This window comes from Bombus bifarius, unplaced genomic scaffold (genome assembly GCF_011952205.1).
Source record: "Bombus bifarius isolate JDL3187 unplaced genomic scaffold, Bbif_JDL3187 scf7180000010252, whole genome shotgun sequence".
Classification (NCBI taxonomy): Eukaryota; Metazoa; Arthropoda; class Insecta; order Hymenoptera; family Apidae; genus Bombus; species Bombus bifarius.
In genome coordinates this window covers 614259-630941 of record NW_022885576.1, presented here as the reverse complement: position 1 = coordinate 630941, position 16683 = coordinate 614259, and the positions used below count along the sequence as shown (strand labels likewise).

Below are 16683 nucleotides of genomic sequence, written 5' to 3'. Positions count from 1 at the left end.
ACAATAAATTATAAATTATTTTAAACTCCCTGCGAGAGTAGGTATTACAGAAGTCGTGTGTGCTATTTTTATGAAAATACTTAAATATCTGCGAAAAGTAAAGAATATGAAATATATGTAAGTACATGAAAACGGAAATATTTATTCGAAGAATATTTTCGTAAAAAGTAAACGAGTACATTATAATTAAGTATACACGTAATGTTTTTGATGAAGAGATATATTTCAAAAGAATCTGTGGAGTGAAATGAGTCAAAATTGATTCACATTAACACAATTTTCATTTAATTACTTCCAATGTCAATCCCATCAACCATATCAGACTGTTTCATTCTTAAAATTAAATTTGCGCTTATTAGCAAGCAAAGCACGGTCTAATCCACTAACGATTTCAAACAGAACTCATAAATCTTGGATAGATCCTTAGCAGAAAATCGTTACGCCAGGATAACGAAAGATCGAACTATCATATCAGTCAGTTTTCATGGAAAGTTTGGCCTTTTTCGTGAAGGAGGGCTCGTGCATAAGTATAAAGATAGGTTCATAACGTGAAATAATAAAGCGTGTCATTCTCGTTGCTTAAGACTTAAGGTAGGTCGGAGGTTACCTCAAACGTGAGTTTATTACTATCAAAGAAACGCGCGACGTCAGTAGGCGTCAGCCTTGAATCAGCTGTTTGCTTTCAATGTTGACCAGTATTACTGCAACGCGTGTTCTACATATAAAACTTGTGTATTCAGTTGTTCAATCGTTTCTCCGGTATACATTATACATACACTATACATTAGTTGTTCGTATCTGCCTTGGATATTTCACACAACGATGTATAATACATGTACAATACATGATACTTACACCTCTCGAGGAGAAATTCTTGGACAGAAAGGACGATGATTATAACGAAGAGTATGTAATAAAATTATTTATAGTGAAATAATGTATTTTATTTCTTATTTCAATCGGTTACAATTTTTAAATGTTTACATACTGTGTACAATAAGCAAAAAGTTATGAAATTTACTCCATATATTTTCTATTTTTAGGTTCTTGCAAGATGATAATAAAATTATATATATCAGTTTTTACAAATGCAAGACTGAATATTCAAGCAAATTTAAAATAAGTCAGTTTCCACTTTTTACGAGACAAAATTTAAAATTTGATCAAACTGATGTCACTAAAATTGTACTTTTATTGCACGGGTGTAGTATGTAAATATTGAAAGACATTCAAATATTGTTTGTTTTAACAATTATATTCTTGATTAGTTCTAATAGGGGTTTTTTTTTAAATTAACAAAGATATACAATATACACACTCAATGTCTTTTCTATGATCTTTATATATATTTAGTAAGCATTTTACATCGTTTAATGTACTGTAGTAACAGCATTTGTTTTCTCTCTCGACAATTACCTTATTCTTTGAGTAAACGAGATTTTCCAATTATTCATACTCGTTGACTTGGTGCACTAACCTTTATCGATTTCTCTTTCAGAAATATTTCCGCATTGGAGGACGATAATATTATGTTGTAAATAGAAAGTTAAGTTAAGGGTCACCGGTGTTTCTTATCTGCTCGTCGATGATAGTCTATCCGCAGGACTCAGGATTGCCTCTTATTATATGTCACCTTGTATAATACCAAGCCATTGTGTTGGTTCGAATTATTTTTCTCGACGAATGTACATTCGTGTGTTTGCCATCTGATCAAAAAGATTGGATTGGTAACAGTTAACAGGTTTTAGTGGAAAAGAATATCGATTACGTCATACGTAAAACGGTGTAAGCTCATAAAATCAGTCAGAATGATAAATTTTTCTGTAACGACATCGATTCACTAATACTTTGCGTGTGTTAAAACCATTAAGCCTTGTTACGCATGAAAGAAAATAGGTAATAATTTATATTTATTCACATTCGTTTATATGACTCGAACAAATACATTTCTTTTAGCATTATTTTTTTATGTTTTTATACTAATTTTTTGACTCGAAGATTTCACTTTGAGTTTGCACGTTAGATTGAAATGCGCGCAACTCGTCGGATATTCTCGGAAAACACTCTGACATGAAACATACGGCATACTTTGAGTCATAGCTTATTGTGATCATCTCCATTTTTATTCCCTTTCCCACATCTTTTTTCGTCATCGTACGGTTAAGTGATCGATACAGAACTATGACAGCAACAGTACGATAATGGAAGACTCGGTCGATATTTTGCACAGATAGACTTTTTTCTCCTGCTCTACTTTCTGCAAATGTTTCATGCAATTTTCTCTCTGACTGTACCACTCTCATTGAATATCATCTTTAGTCGTTTCTTTAATAACATACATGTTTCTTATGATTCATTGTAACATTTATTTTGTCGTTGTTTCGATATTAGGAAACAAATATAATCAGTATTGTATGACTTAGCATCTAACATATCTAAATACAAACAATCGGTATATTCGTTTTATATTATAACTCTATAGATATGTTCTATACTGTATTTTACATTACAAGTCTATGTTAATTCCACATATTAACCTTCCCGTGATTTTTTAAATAGCTGTATAAATTTAAAATATAAGAAATGTACATTTTTTTCTATTTTTGTTCGTTACATGAAATTAAAAGATAATAATCTTTAAAAATCCTGTTCTTATGGAAACTTTTACGAAGGATTGTACGTAATTACGAGTATGACAAATCCAAGATTTTGCTTCATTTTCTGTAATTAAAAAAGTACAAATTCTCTAAGTTTTTCTGTTGTATCTTAGGCTAAAGTCTGTAAAATCAACATTTTAAAAATGAGTTTTTAGTACAAATGGAACTTAATAAAAGAAGAAAAATTAATTTTGCGAAATTTAATAATAAAAACTAATAATTTTCAAGAGCAAAAATGTCATAATTCGTAAAAAACGAAAGATTATAGTCCGGTATTGACTATTTATGTAACTAATAGATTTATTGGTTTGAATGATTAATAGTGTTAAAACAAAACACGTTTTACTCCAAATCTTATTTTTACATATATCGTAAGTGACATAATTAATATTTTCGTGGTCTGTGCATTCGACGTGTGCTTAGCCTTCACATTTGTTGTTGTAACATTGAGAACCTCAGCGGCTTGTCTCTGGGTCATTTTATTTTCAAGGAGTAGCTTCAAAATCATATTTAGTATGTTCTCCTCTAATCATTTTTCTTTATCTGCTTTGGAATTGAAGACATTTTTCTGCGGGAGAGGTACAAGAAAGATTAAATGAACTGATTAAATGAATTTAATTTCACTTGCCAATAGATTGCACTTACAGATAAAAAAATATTTTAGTTTATAATGTATATAATACACAAAGAAAATTGCAAAACTAGGGCTGGTAATTACTCTTAATAGACTAGATATGGTGTACGTAATAAAAAAGAACTATTTATTATCTGAAGAAATGTAAGTTCTAGAAAATAACTTTTATTCGGAATATCAACGTATACATTTAACGTGCCTGAATAGCGAAAACAATGGAATAAGCAATACAGTCGCGAAATTTTTTTGTTCAAATAAAAGTGCTAATATCTAATGAAAAAATCCAGAACTGATTTTGGTCGGTACTGCACGATTCTCCTCTATGCATATGCGTGTCTTGTACTAAAATTCTGTATTGTATTATATTCTATGTTATAGTCTACGTATACTTATGCGTATATCATAATTATTTATTAATTCTATGCCAGTTCTCCTGAATTAAGATAACCTATTTGACATTTTTTATTTTTCAAATTTTTCCGTATTTCTTTATCTTTTAAGTAAGGATAAATAATGACTAAACGTTTAGAACCGAACGAAGAAGAACAAATATGACACACACACAAAAAAGAATAATAAAATTTCAATTCTCTTCAATTTCAAAATATAAATATTTCAACTAAGGACTAAGGAAGACAGATACATATTATATACATATATTTATTTCTTTTGATTATCTCTACAAATGGCAACACAGATTTAAAATCTAACTGTCGTAGATTTTTTCTATTTTTAATTATCATATATTATCTTTAATCAGTATTTTTTTTTTTTTTTGAAACTTTTACGAAAGATCATAGGAGTATGATTGGTTTTTCCTTATTTTTTCTAACTAGAGAACACAACTACGTTGTCAATAATGACAAGAGAACGGTAGCGTTCCTTGAACGCTTTCAAGAGATAGGAACCTTTCACTTGTTTCGTGCGTTCATTCCTGTTACATGACTACTAGCGCTTTCAGCGTTACTGTTATTGTTCTTGGACGCTTGCACGCAACGCGAATGAACGTATCTGCAATAGCCAATATTTTTCTTTGACTACCGATAAAATTACATAATGTATTTTCTCGCAAAGCTTCCGTGATAACGAGGTAACATCGATGTGCGATGTACGATGACTGTAACATGCTAAATGTTACATTGAAAATTTGCTACAGATTTGGCACTTTTTCCTAAAAAATATTCCAAACCACGTAAATCCTGCGATAATGTGATTGAAATCAACAGGCATCACAACTTGAAAATTCGACAACTATTTATCGATAATATTGTGTGCCTTTTTAAATTTGTATAATTTATATATACATATTTACACATACATACTTACGTACACTTTAATTGCAATGTACCTATATATGTGAACATACATTAGAATTTACATACTTTTGCTGGCAGAATGTGGTTACATGTTCCCTTTTTACAAATTTCAACATTGAAAAAGTTTGAAAATGAAAAAAATCCATCGAGTGATCCAAGTTAAAGAAAATAGTGTTTTTACAAGTAATTTACTTATTTCGTTCAAATCAAAAATAAATCTTATAAAAATGATATTTATGTATTATTATTATAAGTAGATGGGAAAAAACTTAGCAAAAAGTGCAATTTATATTATTAACCGGAAAAAATTGTAGTCAAAAATATTTTATATTGAATTTTGTTCTTGAAAAAGGTCTGTAATGTAAAAAACAAAATATATAGATTTGTATAAAAAGTAGGATTACTACGGATGTAAGTAAGATCAGTAGATAATTTTTAAAAGATTCCGATTTTTAATTTGCAAGAGGACTCAATCTAAATTAGAAATTAACTACTTCTCAGGTGCAACTCACAATAATATTATAAACATCTGAACTGAAGAATATTATAAATATCGCATATCATTTTATGAAGATTTGTACATAATGTTAATTAAAAATTTAAAGCCTCTATATTGCAGAAATTCGTGGACAAAAAGTTAATTCCAAAATCTTTTCATTGCTAAATTTTGTCAAAACAAAGAAAGTGACAGCAAGGTAAGCTTCACTAAAATTTATATCTTCTATAGTGATTCAGACAAAATATAAAAATAACACGTTTAATAATTCGAAAATACTTAAATACTTAAAGAACGAATAATTTTCAGAAATAGCTGTAAAAATATCGAATTGTACGTCAATTTAATTCTACAAAATTCATTTTTTGATTCAATTTACCGTTTTCCAATTATAGAAAAGGAATACTCGAATAATAGTTTTAAGAACGATTTTAAGAGGCATTCAACCTGTTAATGCATTCAAGAAATCGAAAAGTCCCTATATTCCTGATTCCTGATTCAATGTTTTCATTCGATTGCACAAAAGTCGTGTTTCGCATTTGTCTTCCACACTATACATGTAGCGTGTAGGTGTTCGTCATACGTGCTACGATTGCAAACACTCGTGACAAGGTGCACTCTTTCGATGTCTCATCCAACAATTCAACGTTAAAGCGGCGATGCTCTAATCTGTACGTTCCACTGTTTATTCTACGAATGTTTGCACGAAAGAATAATACAATTGCATTTCGTGGATAGATCGAACTACAAAAAAAAAGAAAAAGAAAAAAAAGAAAAACGCGTCAAATCAATTATTAGATGTGAGAACGTGTAGTATATGCATACTCGATGGTTTGAATTGGAGAAGGTTCTAACATAATTATAGATAGGAAACTAATTTTTAATTGTATTTAAATTAATGAAACATAAATATTTCCATTATATAATAAGAAAGGAAATAGAAAAAGGGAAATTAAGGTGGAGAACATAGAATTTTGAGATGATGTTTAAAGAGAGAGAGGGGGGGGTGAATCGGCGTGGAGCGCCCTAGCCCTGAAGGTGATAGAGTTTTACGTCACACTCTCATACGTGGGAAACAAGTACATATTCGCAAAACGAGTCTGGCGTGCTGCCAAACATCCGCATATGTTTCCGCGATATTTGTCTATCTATATCGCCGAGACTACTTTATTCTTGTCAAGATTATGTTAAACGGCTATGTATAACTCTATTCGTATTTTTGGTAAATTTCATCCCCGAACTCTTTCGTCGTAGAAAAACCAATTGAAACTCGTGATTATTTGCGTTAATAGTTGAATAGTTCAACTTGAATCAATAGAAATCAATACGTATCAATACGCTAATCAATAGTGTTTTATTCTTGTACTTTTATTTTGTTTCTGCTTGATCGAACTCATGTAGATTGTTTTTGATTTCAAGTATTTATGGACACTCCCGATGAGTTATGATTTTGTTGTATTTATATTAATATACATACCAAGGAGGAAAGTTATTTATCTTATCCGTGTCATGTTTGCTTCCCCGATATTATCTATTACTCTGCATATTAAATTCGGATGATAAAATTATTCCAGCGTTAACCTGATTCGAGGGGATTAGAGAACTGTCTATTTAAATTACTTTCTTTTTATTAATAGGACTAGCTATCCGCCCGCGATTTCGCTCGCACGCTATTTGAATTTATGTTTATTATCCTCTGTTTGAACATTCTTAAATTTCACGTATTTAATTTTAGTGGACATAGAGACATGTGTATCCTGTAAAAAAAATTGTATCCACTTTTTATCTTTTCAAAATTTTCAAAAATTCTTGCTTATTCCATACCTATGTCGCAAAAGAAGTACACTGTCCAATGTCCAAACACGTTTCTAGATACAACGACTTAAGCTGCGCGCTGATGAATAGGTCAGTTACCTTCGCATTATATATATACAGATAATAGGTGGTTTGAAGGTTTCGTAGTGATTTGTCGATTAAAAATAATGTTGTGAAACGTTTTTACTAATTATCGATATATCTCATCCATCTCACCGACTTCGATGATTTTTTAATAAGTTGTAGATGTCAACATTTTGGACAACATTTTCCTGTATACATATAAGTAACTTTCCGTTATGTCAAACGACCTTAGTTTCCAAGATATATGCAAAAAGTGTCGGTATCGGTATAGTGAATTCTGCCTATAATTGTACCAGATACAATGACCTAATCTAAACAAAACCTAACTCTTACCTTTTGTTTATAGTTTATAGTATATATAAACGAGGACTAGTATATGTAAACACTTGGATAGGCACGGGACGATTTTATTTCACATTTCACTAATTCCATCGATCTCTCGGGTGAAAGTCTCGTGCATAACTCCATATGCGGGGCTGTAAGAAATGTCTATTAGTTGTAACTTAATTAAAAATGTATATCATTAATGTATTAGTAATGTATTATTGGTTTGGATTAGCTTTTGTAATTCAGTCGGTAACGTTTGTGTAAAATAATAACAAATTAATTAATAACGAACGTCGCAAACAAACCGATCTTTTGATAGTTACGATACAAAGATAAAGAGATCGATAGCTGATGGATGTAAACAGATCATCAAGCGGCGAACGAAGTGAACGTGCCGGCTATGCTTGTGACTATGTTAGAGATATATGGGCAGGATTCAATGTGTAGTTGCAGTGTATAGTACCAGTGTATCAATGTGTAGTATTCTGCGAATATCTCGGAAACTAGGACTGACTGACACGACGGCTACATGTATAAGAAAAAGTTGTTCAGAATCATGCTGCCGACACATATTAAAAAATTATCGAAATCAGTGAAGGACAGGGAGTAGCCTTGCAACATTGCAACCATTGTACATCGAGCGCTGTTTATCTATGATAAAATATTCTGTTACATAGGACAGGAATAAATTAGAACAGTTTTCTGCTGCTTTCCTTTCTTTTTGGGGAAAGAAAAGGATAAACTATTTCTCAATATCATTTCAAATATAACGCATGTACGTCGTCTTTTATCACATGTAAACGTAAAAATATCTAACACAACCCACGAAATGTCCAGCTAGACATTCGGTACATTGCCCATAAAAATTGAAAGTTTTTGTGTGATTTTATAGTTGTGAGACACACTCGAGTGTATATTTACTATTTTACGTACACTTACGTACATAATACGTAAAGATTTAAAACAAAAACGTTCACGTAATTGTATATTATCAAATATATGTTACTGTATAAAAGATTACTATATATAAGTTCCAAATTGTTTAAAACTGAAATTTGTAGAATTATTACAAATACTATAGTGCCATGATATTTATAAATTATAATATACATTAATAATAATTAAAAAGGGTAATTAATTATTACCAGCTCTAATTTATCGATGAATAAATTTCAATCTGAATTTTCCAAAAATTAGAAACGCTTTTATGTTATCGTAGGCTTATGTAATATAAAAGATGCGATACATTCAATATTTTTAAATTGTATTTTTGATTGTTCCTATAATCACTGTGATAGATGCAAGTATTTCACGTAATACTTTTCACTTTAAAAATCATTATGTCTTATTAATCATACGATTCATTACAGTTTAAGATTACTTCGGCGCAAGTTATGTATTTAAGATCGAATGCGACTGTTATCAAAGTTTGTTAATTTAACCTTATGTGCGATATATTCGATTTCGTCGAATGAGTTATCAGTTTATTGACGTTTGTTTGTGCGTAATAATTTTCTGAAAATTATATCAAACATTACTTTCAAACTGATTTTGCTTCGTATTCGACCGCATTTCTTTCTTTATTTTGAATTTTCGGTTGATACGTGGGAGTACGGGAAAAGTTCATTGATAAAAATAATTGGTGGTGTAGCTATACGTTAGTCTTGTTGCTTGTTACGCCACGCCGTGCCGCGTCGTGTCATATAGGTACATTACATACATACTGTGATTTACTTGCTTTTCCTAGCGGGTATGGTGAAGAACCAGGTTGCTGTACAATGTACAATATGTATCTATAGTAAAACTTAGTATACAGACAAACGTTACCACGGTTACGAAATAGAGGGCGTACTTACCGCAATGCGCCAGTGACGTGTTCACAGATGCAATAAAGCGTCTTTTACTTCTTAAAAAAGAAAAAAAAAGTAAAGAAAAAGGAAAATAATATTAGAAAAAGAATTTTCCTAATTTGCACTTTGTTGGTAATTTCGACGTTAATCATTCTAATGTACGAATTTAAATAGATATATGTTAGGTTTATTCCGGTTCGGTACTGTTCGGAATTTTTCACGAAACCAAACACGAAAAAATTGATCGAAAGAGAGGAAAAGAAACGATCGAATTGTTGAACCAAGGATTCGAAAACAGAGCTTACCAGCTTATTGCATTTAATCAATCAAGTTATTTGGGTCAACGGCCATTTTTGTTTCTTCCTCTAAGACTCTAGGCCTAAGGTTTCAAGTGGCAAACGTAGTTCTCGTTCAACACGCATAACGAATAAAAATTATGACATAGTAAAAAAAGCAAAGCTGAATGATTTTTGAAAATCGCAGAGGTAAACGGGATTCGTTCCATCGAATCGCTGAATTAATGCTTTTTCGTTAATTTTTTTTATTTGAACAAGTCAAAATTCGTTCAAAATATTGGTATATTCTTCAAACGAATTTTTATATAATTGTAATGTTCACTTGACTAACATAAAATGTATTAAAATGTACATAAATATACATAGGTATATAATATGTGTCAAACTTTAGAAAATTAATAATTAATAATAATATTATTGTTAGCTTACGGCTGTATATTTGATATACAACCTATTTTCAATTAAAATTCTGTAATATTTTTTTGTATGACTGTACAAGAAACAGATGCAAGTCTCTTAAGGAATCTTTCAGGATAGAGTATCTATAAAACATCGTTGCTGCTGCTGTTGCTGTTGCTGTTGACCAATAAGAGCAAGCGCATGTATCTTATAAATTGTAAATGGTGGTTAAGATTTTATTCAGACGTTATCGCGATATTTCTGTTTTCTGTTTCTCGTTAAAACTTACATAAAAGCACGATTCAAAAGACATGGTCGATCAATTACAAAATTTGTATATCCTTTCGTATATTCCATTACGTTGCATTATGAACTCTAGTTCTTTTATTATTTGGGAACATTCGTCTGTTCTATTATTTTCGATTCTGACGTGATTATTTGCTACGTTACCTTGTATTGCGAATGTGAATGTTACGTTGTGAAAGGAAAAAAAATGGAAAGGAATATATTTCGTACACCATTCTGTATTTCGTACTTCTTGGAAGGAAAAAGATGAGAAGAAGAAAGAAAATATTTGTAGGTTTTACGAATATTAATAAAAGGAATAATTATATTTACGTTATACGAGGAGAGAATAAGTATAGATTAACACATCGACTTACGAGCATATTATTACACGATTAATCGATTGATAAGTTATTTTTAATTTTTTTCGGTGTCTTAGTAATTATCGCTTTGATTATAAATCGCATCGCGTTGAAAATCTGTTCTGGAAAATTACAAAAATGTCGTGAATGATTTTTGTACGTTAGGAGAGTATTTAAGGAACGACGAAATAATCGCGCAATGAATAGCGAAGTAAATATATACCACATACAGTATACATCATCATTAACTTCTTGCAGCAATGTCTTTCATGTACCATAATGGCAACTTCTTTGGGGTCTACAGTCTTGAATTTTTAAGATAATTTTTCTTTATAATTTCTCGTTATTTTCATACTTCATACTCGTTTATTTCTCTCTTAAAATAACTCTAAAACATGTATAGGCGCGCTTCGCGAAACTTTTTCCTGTTAAAATAATTCAACATTAGATAATAGACTAATAGACTAATTTTTGAAAAAAATGGATATTTCTGGTATATAATAACTAAAAATTATTTGTTTGATTGGCAGTTGTATTAAAGAAAACGGAATATACATGCAAATATAAATGCAAACACAAATGTATTTTATTTCTTTGGTTAAAACATATGTATTATGGGATACTTAAATAATATTCTCTGCTGCAGAAGTCGAAATAAAAATTTGATATCACTAGACTACAGAGTTTTATGTATTTATAAGAAAGTTAAAAGTGTAAAAAGCATAAAATGCATACAATATGTGAAAATATATGTAGATAGATATGCATAAAATATCCAAAGAATAGCAGCTGTTATTTGGTGGATGAAACTGTCTCTAGCCCAAATTTAAAATTCTTTTAATGAATTTGCATAAATATCTGCAGCCTAGAAATCATCATTCCATTTATGCGAGTATAGGGATTAGACGTAACGCTCATTTTGTCTTCAGTTGCTCTTACCAAATATTACTATATACATACGCGCATGTTTAATTATCGTTTAATTCAATTATAATTTCAAAAAATTCAGAGATATAACAGCCAAGTGTGTGTGTGTATATATATATGTATTATTTTTCTTAAACATTTCAAGACATGATATCTACAAATCATATTTTGATCCTTTTTAGAATTTCCTAATCGTTTTTGAACCGTAAAAAGAATTTTTATCTATCAGTCATTGATAACAGAAACGGCATTTTTCTTATATAAAGAAAACATAATGCACGTAAAAGACAATCTATATAGATGATAAGACAATAATTTTCAGAAAGATGCATAACGATTTTATTGAAATATAATGTATAGTAGTAATGTAGTTTTAATAGTATACTATGGTGTATTTGTGGAACGACAATGTTAAAACGAAACCACGTGGAATTTTATGAAATGAAATTACACGTCTGACAATAATTATTTAAGAATTATAGTTGGGTACAGTGAATATTAAAGAAAAATTATACCTTTCAGATTTCTCAATGGAGAGTTCCGGTGGAGACAAGCAAAACGAGTCGGACGAATGTGATGTGACTGCCAATAATCAGCGTCAGAACAAAATGACGGGTCAAGAAGACATTAACGTGAAGATAAGTAAGGATTTAGAGGAGCAGGAGGCGTTGAAGAATTTAAAGAATTTAGAGAATATCAGTCAAAATGACGAGGCTTCGAATAAATTATCAAAGGCTGTGTCTCAAGATTCTCAAGACGAAGATGACGACGTGGACGAATGTAAAGGCTCCGACGAAGACGAACTCAAAGAGGAAAAAACTGATGGGAAGAAAGACGAGAAATCATCGAGTAGTACAACGTCTACCAGCACTTCTGATGACGAGTCTGAAACCAGTTCAGACGATAAGACGGAAGCTTCGAAAACCGAGCAAACTAAGACGGTTACTTCAGAAGTCAAGAAAACGGATCAAACGACGAAAAACGACGACACGACGGATGACAGTGATATCGAGGATGACTTGATTTCAGCTATCAATTATAATACTATCACCTCTTTAGCTGCTCTTAAGGATATGCTGCAATCTTCTGGAGAGGAGTCAGATGGTGTGGATAGTTTCTTTCATCATTACTTCCTCTCTCACGTGAACAGATTACCATCAAGAAATCAAACGCATAGTCCTTATCCGTGGGGTAGACGATTGTCTGAGTGCAGGGAAGAGGATGAATACGAAAATGAAGACGGTAAGAAAGATAATATACATACATAATATTAGTATTTATTGTATATTACAATATACAATATCGCAAGTTAGGTGTATACTTATTATTGCTGAATCTTGTCCTTTACGTTGTATATATATGTCTTTATTTCGGCATGTTGCCAAGAAATGGTCTCAGTTTTACAATACTAGCTTATTTAAAATATCCTCCCTCTCATACTTCACCCACTTGCGCCTCTCTCGCTTCTCTTTGGCCTTGTTACTATCCACTTCAACTTGCTATAGCAAATTATATTCTATTAATATAACCTGTAAATATACCGTACTATTTTTGTTTTTCTAACTCTATATTTATACCCCCTCCCATCCCTTTGTACTTTTACTTTCGTCTTCTTATTGCACTATCCTCCTTTAGTATTGTTCCTTATATTCTATTTCTTAAACGTTGCATCTCCTTTCTTTTTCTTTCCAGCTGCCTGTACCATTCCATCATTTTTACTCCGTAACTATTTCCCTTTCTTTAAGTCGTCCTTTGCACTGTCTGATTTGTTTAACATTACAGTTCTTTGTCAATGACTATTTGGTATGTTCAATTTGCGTGTAAAAAGATTTTATTACCATTATTATTCTAATATTTAGTTAATATGCTAAGTTTTATTTATACGAATAATTGAACAAATAAATTCTTATTTATTTTAAAGTTCTACCATTTTTAACTCTTAACCGCTTCCCAACCATGGACGAGATATGTCGTGACGCAATATGGATCGTACGGATCCATATTGATGTATACAAATCGTATGGATGTCACGGATGTATTGTCCCGCTACACTGTATCGTTTATACGGTGGGCTACTATGAATGAGATATCTCGTATATTTATTTATCAGAACGAGAGATCTAATTCGAAAAAATATTAGTTCACAAAACCTCATAGCGGATGAAAAGCATATTGTTTTAGGAACACATATTGTTTTTAAATATCTCGTCTATGGTTGAGAAGCGGTTAATTGCTACTGTGGGATCTAGTTGTGGAGTACTCAACTCAGGTAATATAAACACTGTCGTTATTTCGTTCCAAAGTAACACACGATGCAAAGCTTCCGTAATGTTCAGTTAAATTGAACTTTATAATCATAAGCTATAAATTACGATTCAAATTTTCATTGAGATATTTCAAGATCTTATAAAAAATTAATATATCCTGCTCTCACCGTTGAAAATGTAAAAGATAAGATTTATTTACTAATCTTTTACATAAAGAGAAATGAAGTCAAATTTTGGAAGGAAAACAAATATTAAGTTAGTTGATAATAGCATTACTTAAACGGGTTTTATTCAAATAAAATGTAGTTACTATTGGTAGTTAAAATTCTTATTTAATCTATTATCTGTTTAAATATATTTAGATGGATAGATTATTGCTATAGATAGATTTCATGGTTCATGAAAGTCAGCGAAAATTTTCATCGCGTAAATGAAAATATTATTTAATTCACAATATTCAAGTGCCTTGTTTCATAGAGAACAAAAAGATCGAAATATCAAAGAAATGCAGCGTATTTTTTATTTTTCTCGAATAAGTATCTTTAATATTTCAATGCAAATTTTCCACACGCATTGACATGTTTCCAGAACGTTTATTTTTCTTGTTTACATAGAATCTGCTGAATCGTGTTATCTTGCCAGGAACATTTTTCATATCATTTGGCATTAATGTTGTTAAAACTTGTTCTTTTAAATTTCATTACTTCATCGGTTATCTCATATCTATCTTAATGTATCATAATGTATCGATGATACTGAACTCGTTGCCTTTTAATTTGCAGGAAAAAAATGATCGATAGAAAATTATTGTATGCATAAGTTATGGTATATCTGATTTTATGGCTATCTGCTGCCTCATTAGTTGTTTAAAGAATATGCAAACTCGTTTGTTATATTAGAATATCAAACGTTATGTAAAAACGTTATGTAATTACGAAAAGAGCTAAAATCTGGTTAAGTAACATATTAATGTTAAAATTACATTATGATGTATTTGTTATTTAATAAATTACATTTTTGCATACAATTTGAAAAGAAAGATCTTAATAAGGCATAAATTTCGATAAGATGGTAATCATATAGCGGTAAACAATTAATGTATCAATATAATTAGATATTTTTTTCTTCTGAGACATATATACATACCTACATAAGTTGATAACATATCGGTATTATTAGGTTGTAAGTAAGCCTTCCATACACCTTCTTTCATTTATTATTTTTATCGAAGTACTATTATATTTTTACACAAATAAAATATGTTATTTCATGTAAGAAATTACATTTTGTTAAAAATTTTTACAATCTTAATGTTAACTTCACTCGTGATATACAAAGCAGTTTGGCTTTATTTGCGCACAGCTACTTTACTCTACTATACCTAACTATGGAGAAAAAAAGTAAATAAATTAAAGGAAGAATTTGTCATAAATCTACACAAACTTCTGCTGTTTAAATAAATATATATATTATATATATAATAAATATATTAGTTTTTGCATTAAATCACGACACAAAATATGTATTCCCGTGCGTTTAAAGTACCTTGAAGTGGGATAGAAAGAAATTCATTTATACACCATATATGCCCAATATTGTACAACTGCCGTTTAGTTTAGATCGTTAGACATTCAGCGAATATCTATTATTTTATCTTATTCCTATATTTAGTTACCTTTTTATAGAAATTTTTATACAAATTAGGTACATAAGCTAAAAAAAGACCTTAACAAATTAATCTTACTATCGAATCTTTATGTCTCAATCTTTCTTTCGTTCCAGCGAATAAAAAGATTTGTAATGTTTGAAGAATAAAATTTCAGTGTAAAATTGTGTGTGTGCGTGTATATATATAAGAACGATTATTTCATATCTTCTTCAAATCTGAAAATCTGTTTGAATCGAATGTTATTTTAAAGACATAACAAAGTCAATTAGGTATATGTGAATAAAATGAAAAATTAATTTTTCGATATAATTACTTTTCAGCAGTTAATCTCCTCCAGCAATTTTCCTCATTTCTTTCGCTACGATTTAAAATGTTACATGTTTCATTATAAGAACCTGATTGATTCTCTCCGATCGTTTGCAGCCATTGCCAGCGTCTATGGAAGATTGCGAGGAAAGCAGCATGTTACGAAACATGATTCGAGCATTAAAACGCGCTAAGAGCTATTAACAGGGGCTCGTACTCGTTCAATGAGAACTAAGATTAGCGTGCGACTAGAGGTTTAACTGTGTTTAGTTTCGTTTTGCAACGTTTTTACTATCACTGCAAGAAGACACTTTATTTTTCGATAACGATATGTTATATTTATTATTATCAAAAAGGGAAACGTTATACATACATACTTTTACTTTTCTTTTAATCGCTATCATTACCATTAAAAATCAGTTAATATCATTGATGCTTTATATTTCAGAATAATTTTTACCAATCAAATATACCATGTCGATAAGTTTAATGACAACGCGTTACATTTTCCATTCATTTAATTTATTTTTCTCGTGACTACCAATCGAAACGACTTTTTATTTGCGATATACGAGAGCAACGCGTCTACTGTTTGCGAATTACCCACTTCATGGAACACAGCTAGAGATGCGAACAGTTACTTCATTTAGCTGATGTTTATTTATAGAGTGCCCCCGGAAGCATAATATTCCACGTTTCCAACGATGTAATAGTTCCAAGTGCTTGCGAATCTTCCACGTTCTCTTTCCTTATTCAAATCGGCAGCCCGAACAAGTTTAATAGTTGTTTTTCTTGAATTATATCGCTGCCCGTTAATATTATGCATGTTTTGTCAGCCACGGGAATAGATATTCGTGCGAAGAAAAATATAATAACAGACGACGTACAACGCGACATGTTACGATGCTGCATGATAGAGTCTGGCAAATTGTGCAAACGAGCGTGTGTCGACTCGATTTACGCAGCTCAATGCTCGGTATCAGACTTTATAAC

The 16683-nt window shown here is 30.7% G+C and overlaps 1 protein-coding gene across 1 annotated transcript in view; it reads left to right on the top strand.

The window, feature by feature from the left end:
* Nucleotides 1–16683, top strand: part of LOC117216217 (serine-rich adhesin for platelets) — a 133394-nt gene that overhangs the window by 20719 nt on the left and 95992 nt on the right. The window contains exon 2 of the mRNA XM_033462788.1: nt 11971–12690. Within this exon, the coding sequence (XP_033318679.1) occupies nt 11979–12690 (712 nt within the window). The 5' untranslated portion in view covers nt 11971–11978. The remainder of the gene's footprint in view (nt 1–11970; nt 12691–16683) is intronic.